General features: G+C 49.6%; 1 protein-coding gene across 2 annotated transcripts; it reads left to right on the top strand.

Moving 5' to 3' along the window:
* The first annotated feature begins 373 nt into the window (after positions 1-373).
* On the top strand, positions 374-4,898 carry RPL19 (ribosomal protein L19). Of its 2 annotated transcripts, none has more exons than XM_024573395.3 (6): positions 374-507; positions 1,457-1,563; positions 2,806-2,928; positions 3,748-3,868; positions 4,247-4,357; positions 4,696-4,898. In XM_024573395.3, the coding sequence occupies exons 1-6, from the start codon at positions 503-505 to the stop codon at positions 4,817-4,819; spliced, it is 591 nt and encodes a 196-aa protein (XP_024429163.2). In that variant the 5' UTR covers positions 374-502; the 3' UTR covers positions 4,820-4,898. The 2 variants fall into 2 exon arrangements, with proteins under 2 accessions (XP_024429163.2, XP_053767865.1); XM_053911890.1 differs by lacking the exon at positions 374-507 and adding an exon at positions 607-625.
* The last annotated feature ends 2,887 nt before the right edge of the window (positions 4,899-7,785 follow it).

Genomic DNA, 7,785 nt, shown 5'->3' on the forward strand with positions numbered 1-7,785 from the left:
GGGCTCTCAATCAACGGAAAGAATGAATAAAAGGTGGCTCTTGTCTTACATCTGCCCTATTCTTTTGCTTCATTCACTAATTTTTCCCCCCACTAATAAAATACCCTTCCAGAAAATACAAAACGCCCGCAAGGCCTCGGCCACTGTAGCAAACCGGCCCTACCCTATCCCGCCTGCGCAATGCAGCTGACTTCCGGCTTCCACTACCCACGTGATCAGGCACCCTTACTGCGCCTGCCTAACAGGAAGTCGGACTGTACCACTTTGCTTACCAAAGGGGTATATTTTCTATGTTTTTAAGTTTAAAACGATTCCTGATATTAGGTTTCTACTATTTCGAGTCTCTACACAGGATGGAAGTAAAGTTTAGGGTGGCGGAAGATGAAAGGACAGGAGGGAAATACGGCTGAAAGCAGAGCGGGGCATGGGCTCTCCCCTTTATAGATAATGGGAGGGGCCTGACCAAAGGGAATTCTTTCCTTTCGCCGCTGCGGCAGCAGCCATGAGGTGAGGACTGGCGGGTCTCGGCCCTGGGTTCATCCGGGCTCCGGGTGGATGGCGAGGCTCAGTACCGTGGCCCCGGGTGGGAGAGATGAGGCTCAGGCGGCCAGTCCCAGAACTTGGGGTAGGCCACAGCACAGTAAGCCCCGGCCTCCGCCTCGAGAGAACAGAGTTGGGGTATCGTTCCGAAAACTTTAGGCCGCGGAAAATTCGGGCACCGCGCCGCACACGTGTCCCGGGCGGCACACTCAAGCAGAAGAAAGGTAGCGGCGCTGACTAGGCTTAGGCCGCGCACCTGGATCCAAGCCGATCTCTGCAGAGGGTGAAGCGATCCCTAGCACCCCAGTAGACCGCTCGTAAGAAAACTTAAGACCAGCCCTGGTCGGATTGCTCACTTGGTGGCAGCGTCATCCCCTGCGATTTCGGTCTGCCGTGCGTAGGGAGGCAACTGATCAACGTTTGGCCTCTCACATCGTCGTTTCTCTTTATTTCCCTTCCTCTCTCTCCAAAATCAATAAAAATACCCACGGGTGAGGATTAAAAAAAAGAGAAAACTCTAAGGCTACGTGAAGTAAACTTATTACTGTGATAAGATGAAAAAAAACGAGCCCAGGAAGCAAACGAGTGGACTAGCGCAAATGGGGTCTACTGGCCTCGCAATTTTGTTAAACACTTGTTTTTAGACAGAATACCAAAACAGTCATAAGCCGCCACGTTTTCCAGAGGAGAAAGACTGCTAGGAAAGATTCTTAACCTGGAGGTGTGGTGTAGATGGCAAAAGTGTCAGTGGAGGGGGCCGTGTTGGCCCTGAACACTAAGTGCACTTTCGCATCTACTTTCCCATGTGTGATTTCTCACAACATTATAAGACATCGAGGGGCAGGTCTTGCTGGGGATGCTCATTTTTGCGCCGGCATGGCTTCTAGGGTCTGATGGTATTTTCTGTTTGTCCCAGTATGCTCAGGCTTCAGAAGAGGCTTGCCTCCAGCGTCCTCCGCTGTGGCAAAAAGAAGGTCTGGTTGGACCCCAATGAGACCAATGAAATCGCCAATGCCAACTCCCGTGAGTTCCTGGGTTCTTCATAAGATGAAAGATGAGAGTTGTGTTGGCTCTTAACAAACCTAGGAAAGCTCATTGCGGGGCGGGGGGGGGGGGGGGGGGAGGCGCTTATAAAATGGGAGTATTACAGAAATAATGGGGATGCCAGAGGTTTTATTCCTGCCATTTGTCAAAATGACAGGATAGAAGTTAATGGAACCACCCAGTGTTATGTTAACGAGTATTCCTAGAGTGGGTATTCTGTTTTACAGCTATGGGAAGGATTTCTGAGGAGATGGGACAGGGACAGGGAGTAGAGGTGGTCAAGGAGATTATGAGGTGGGAAGACCTGGGGCCTCCGGCCTCAGTAGATACAGCCTGTTGGCGTATTCAAGGTAAGCAGATGTCAGTCCTACAGAACGCATCGGCACACTCGCAGTGCTTCCATATGATGTTACGGAGAAAAAAAGTGTTCAGTGACACTTGTTAAAGATGCTAAGGCAGATTTTATTCGGGATCATTGTGGTAGGTACAGGGACCGCTGGAAACGGGATTTTACAGTGGCGTAGAGAGAGTGGGCAAATAAGAATTTATAGCCGAGGCATATGGTGCAGGGGGTCAGTAGGTGGAAAGTTAGGAAGAGGAAACAGAGGTAAGGGGGACTCTGGCTGAACGAACCTAACAGGATTCTTGCTGAAGACTTGCCCCGGTGATTGGGCATCACGTGGGGAATAGTGATGGGTGTGGAACCTGATTGGATGTCAAGGGTAGGGGCTACTGCTTAAACTGACTGAAGCAAAGCTCTTGCTAAAACTAGAATATGCAAGGAAGTGCACAGATGGGCCTGGGAGAAGGTTCAGAAACCTGGTGAAAGTTGGGTTAAGCGAAGATGCTGTCAATATCAGGGAAGTTCTTAACCAGTTTGGGTTTTGCCATTGTGGTGTGAGCTCAAAAACCCTAATCCTGTTGTAGACCAGTAGCTACTAGGTGGAACAGATGGGATCTGAAGGACTAGGCTGTTTCTATATGAGATTGATTACACATCCTAAGAGTATATTTTTAGGACTCTACAAAACATCTAAAAGTAGAGGGAATTTTTTTTTTTTCTTCATGAAAAACAAATTTGTTATTTCCAACCATTTTTGAGACCACTGGGCGGGGGACATGAGCCATGTCTGTGGCCTCTCTTATTGAAACTCTAGGCTGTGAGTGGTGTTCTTGGGGACAGGTCCCACCTGACTGACCAGGTGCATCACGTTTTTCCAGGTCAGCAGATTCGGAAGCTGATCAAAGATGGGCTGATCATCCGGAAGCCTGTGACTGTCCATTCCCGGGCTCGATGCCGCAAAAACACCTTGGCCCGCAGGAAGGGCAGGCATATGGGCATAGGTAGGTGCATTATTCTTCCTCTGAGACTTAAGAAATAATAGATGCTTAAGTCTAAACTAAAGTATATTCAGGATCTTCTTCCCATTCTGTCTAATCTTGAGCCCTTTTTTTACTCTGATATTTGATGTATTTTCAAGTCAAAAAGTTGGCATTACTGTCAAAATTGGAAGTATTGGTAGACAGAAGTCACATTGAGCACCTACCTACACTATCCCAAGGATTCCACTGGGTACTTTAAAAATGCTGTCCAGCCCTGGCTGGTATGGCTTAGTGGATTGAGTGCCAGCCTGCAAACCAAAGGGTCATGGGTTCAATTCCCAGTCAGGGCACATGCCTGGATTGCGTGCCTGATTTCTAGTTGGGGGCGTGGGAGAGGCAACCACACATTGATGTGTTTTCCCCGTTCTTCTTCCCTTCCTCCATCTCTCTAAAAATAAATAAAATCTTAAAAAGGAATGTTGTCCAGTAAATCCTAAAACCACTTTCTAAGATCAGATCCTGCTTTAGGGAGATGAAGCTCCTTCCAACTTACCATACTGCCTTGGTGCACACCCTCTCGAACCCACATCCTGTGTGAAGCGAAGGGAGAAGAATGGCCTTGTTTGTGTGCTTCCTTAAAAATTGAGTAAAGGAAAGAAGTATTCGGGGTCATCATCTCTGAAATGGAAATGATGTTACTTAAAATGAGATAAGCACTTGGCACCTGACCCAGTGAATTACAAAGTGTTTCAGAAGTTAGTGGTTATCATGAGCAATCAGCTGGCTTTAATAACTCGAGAACTGAGTGCACTAGAGTGAACCTAACCCGTGCTCCCTTAGGTAAGCGGAAGGGTACTGCCAATGCTCGAATGCCCGAGAAAGTGACCTGGATGAGGAGGATGAGAATCCTTCGCCGGCTACTCAGGAGATACCGTGAATCTAAGAAGATTGACCGCCACATGTAAGCACGCCCCCCTCCCGAGCCCGCCAAGACCCATCTGCCGCTTTGACGGCTTGCTCTTGGCATGGACACGGCAGTCTTGTTGGCCTTGGGGAAGGGGCCGTGTGTGTTAAATAAGCTTAGAAAATTCTTCCATATGTCTTGTTTCTCTCTCCCACCCCCCGCCTTTACATCGTCAGGGTAGTTGAAGAATTGAGTTTACCTGCCACACAAGCTCTTCTGTTTAGAAGCTGCACAGAAAGTCTTGGTTTGGGGGAAGGTAGTTGACGCAGCAATAGAAGAGAGGAAAGGAACCCTACATGCTTTAGGGACCTGGTGTGGAGGGGCCAACCTCTGATCCCATCCCTGGCTAGAACCTCTGCTCCTCACACCCTGCAGGTACCACAGCCTGTACCTGAAAGTGAAGGGGAACGTGTTCAAAAACAAGCGGATTCTCATGGAACACATCCATAAGCTGAAGGCGGACAAGGCTCGCAAGAAGCTTCTGGCGTAAGTTTCTTTAGGACTTGGCCCCTGTGTTGTGCGGGCAGGTTCTCTGCACTTTATTATAAGGATTCTCTTGAGACATTTCAGACATGCTAATGCTTAGTCTTGACTAAAAGGCAGTCTGTTAGAGATACGTGTTTCTCTGTCCTGTACACATCCCCATGCCACCTACCGTTGTCAGGTTGGGGCTTTAGGTTAGTTGAAGTCGGAGCTCTTGGTAGCCGAGGCAACTCCTGTCTGGAGCCGACTACACTCAGAGAGAGAAGGCTGGGCGTGTGCTTCCATCTCCCAGCAGCTCATCTGTCCGAAGACTGACCCGTCTTTTCCCTTCCGTTCCCCAGTGACCAGGCTGAGGCCCGCAGGTCTAAGACCAAGGAAGCTCGCAAGCGCCGGGAAGAGAGGCTCCAGGCCAAGAAGGAGGAAATCATCAAAACTCTGTCCAAGGAGGAAGAGACCAAGAAATAAAGCTCCACCTCTCTTACCTGTACATAGTGGCCTTGGCAATTACATGGATCAGCCATTGAATAAAGTACCCTCGCCTGCCTCCCTCTGTTTCTTCCGTGATTTCTGGCTGTCGTGGGCCTTCACTAGTTAGAGGGCGAGAGCTGACGGTGCTGAGCTCTGGGGTGCAGGCCCTTTCCAGGGTGTCTTGTTTCATTTCTTCCTTCTCTCCCAGCCTGTAGTTGGGCTCAGGACTCCTCCATCCATGAAAGGGAGGGGTTTCTGTTTGTTTTTAATCTTATTTCAGTGGTGTGTGGGGTTTACTTTGAAGGGAGGGAAGGAGTGGCTCCTACCCAGGCCTCCAAAACTGTGCTTTAGAACAGCTTTTACATGATGTGGCCCCTTGGAAGTGATCTCACGTGTTGGTTGGAAATCAATAGTTGTGATATCAGTTGTCACGTTGTATTAAAACAACAGAAAATAGAACGCTTACACTTACACCTGGGCACCGAGGTCCAAGGTTGGAATCTGCCCTGGAACCTGAGGACAGGGGCTTTCAACTACCGCTAGTGCAGGAATTTCGACACCTGACCTTCAACTGTGTACCACCACCTATCCGTGAACAGTCTTATTGGGGTGTAACTGATGGTGTCATTCTGAGCATCCCAATTTCTAAATCGTTCTCCTTCCTGTCCTATATCAGTTTGGTTGGGTTATACCCATTACGTACAATATAAAGGAAAACACTTCTCAGAAATTGGAGAAAAGGCACATAAACTTGTCAGCCATTGTGACTGGCTGAAATTGTAATCCCTTTTACAAGTAGGGAGGTTTTTATTTTGCAACCTACTGGTAGTAATAACTACCATTTTACAATAAAGTATCTTCTGTGAGCTGAGTACATTGATTCTAGATGTACAACGTTGGTTTTGCAGAAGAGAAAGTGGTGTTGGATTTGCCTGACTTGAACTAATGCAGCGCTGGGGTGGGAAGAATTGATTTGAGATATTTGGGAAGTAGACTAGGATTTTGTAGATGGTCGTGGGGCTGAGGAAGAAGTCGGGCCCGGTCCCCAGGCCTTGACTTGTGGAGGACTGGGTGGGAGATTGCTGCAGTGAGGAACTGGTTGAGGTGGAGGGAAGGACTAGAACAGTTTGAGGGCCAGGTGTCCAGGTGGAAGTGGTCAGCCAGCCAGTTACGTACAGAAACGTCAACTGCGGTGGCATCTCGGAAGTTAGCACAGAAGGGGCTACTTCTTGGATACAGCCAGGACTTAGGTGCTGGTCCTAGGTACCTCCCCACCCTCCACCCCTCTCCTGAGGAATTCTCATTTCCGGGGGAGCAATACAAAGCCAAAGAGCCTTCAGGAGATGTACTTGGCAGATGTTCTCATCTGCATTTGTGTGGGAAAAATAGCTAAAATGGTGTTGAGGGCAGCAGACCCTTCCCCACCTCTGCCTCAACTGTCCTTGTCTAGTCTGGATATGGTGGGGAGGTGGGTGGCCCAAAGTAGGGAAGTCCAGACTCAGAAATGTCCAGGAAAGACCACCATCCACATGCATCAGTCTGGGACAGGAGCACCGATTTGTGGGTTCCCTATTGCCACAGCTCTGCTCTAATCCTTTGCCATCCCAAGTGGAGAAGCCGTGGTCTAAAAGACGAAGGGCCTTGGCCAAGCTCTCAGCTTGGAGCGTGGGGCATCTTCCCAGTCCCGGACCAGAGGAGGAAGGGCATTGGAGGCCACTCCACCTCTACCCGCTTCAGGCAGTAAAGGGAGGACAGAAAAAGGTGCAGCACAGAAACCGGTTTCCATCCTGGACCAGGAGATGGTGCTGTTCTCTCGCAGGTTGCTGCAGAAAACTGACTGACTGTTTTTAGGGAGATATTGGGGGTGGAGGGAGGGAAGGGTTATGGGTTGTGGAACCATATCCCTTGGGAAGTCTTGGGTTTAGTCACTTCTTTCTGAAGCTCACCCCAGACCTTAAAGTTACCTCTCTCCACCATGGGCCTCCAACTCCTTCCCAGGGCAGTGCCTGGGAAGGCCCCTCAGCCCCCTCGTGCCATCCAGCAAACGGATTGCCTAAACTGGATCTCTTCCAGGTCCTGGAAACTTTTGAAATTCTTTTTCTTTTAATTATTTTATTTTAGTTTTAGAGGAGAAAGGAGGGAGAAAGAGAGGCAGAGAAACATTGATGTGGGAAAGAAACATCCATCAGTCGCCTCTTGCATGCGCCCCAACTGGGGACTGAACCTGCAACCTAGGCATGTGCCCTGATGGAGAATCAAACCAACAAGCTTCTGCTTTGCCGGACAACACCCAACCAACTGAGCCACATTGGTCAGGGCAAAACCTGTTAAATTATAATGAAAAGATATGTCCATTCTCTCAAGAGCATACCACTGGTCCTATTATGTAATTTTGCATACCCTTTAAAGGGGTTCATGGTCCCCAGAAAAAGACTCTCTGAGCAAGTCCAACTTCATGTCTGGAGGGCAGTGAGGCCCAGAGAGGCCAAGAACTCTCCAGAACCTCAGCGCTGCATGAACACATGAACGCGAGCACCCACCTTTGCCTCCTCTGGACGTGGGCGGGTGTGACTCAGGGTGGGTTGCAGCAGAGGGACTGCGCATAGCAGCTGCTGCAAGAGCTGGAGAAGGGGTACAGGGGCCCTGAGCTCCTTCCCTGTGCTCTCTGTGTCACTATGAGAGGGACCACCTAGGCTGGCTCCTGGCAAGCACTGAGAGGGCCGAGGCTGTGACTCCCTCCTCCCCCACCTGTGTTATCCATCTCTCTGCCCTTTTATGCCTCCTGTATCTGGCTCCCCTTTTTTGCATCTCTCCTAGATCCAGGTAACCTTTATCCCCAACAGTTAAACTCAGGCTGAGGTGGGAGGTTGGAGAGCACATGTGGGTCAGACAACAGCGCCCAATGGTGGGCTGGCACCACCAGCAGTTTCCTGGGCATCTGCAGCCCCAGGCCAATGGTGTTG

Source organism: Desmodus rotundus, chromosome 9, assembly GCF_022682495.2.
Source record: "Desmodus rotundus isolate HL8 chromosome 9, HLdesRot8A.1, whole genome shotgun sequence".
Lineage (NCBI taxonomy): Eukaryota > Metazoa > Chordata > Mammalia > Chiroptera > Phyllostomidae > Desmodus > Desmodus rotundus.

Coding starts and splice junctions, on each gene's coding strand:
- RPL19 (XM_024573395.3), top strand. Junction 1,564..2,805: donor AATCGCCAATGCCAACTCCC/GTGAGTTCCTGG, acceptor ACGTTTTTCCAG/GTCAGCAGATTCGGAAGCTG. Junction 4,358..4,695: donor GCTCGCAAGAAGCTTCTGGC/GTAAGTTTCTTT, acceptor TCCGTTCCCCAG/TGACCAGGCTGAGGCCCGCA.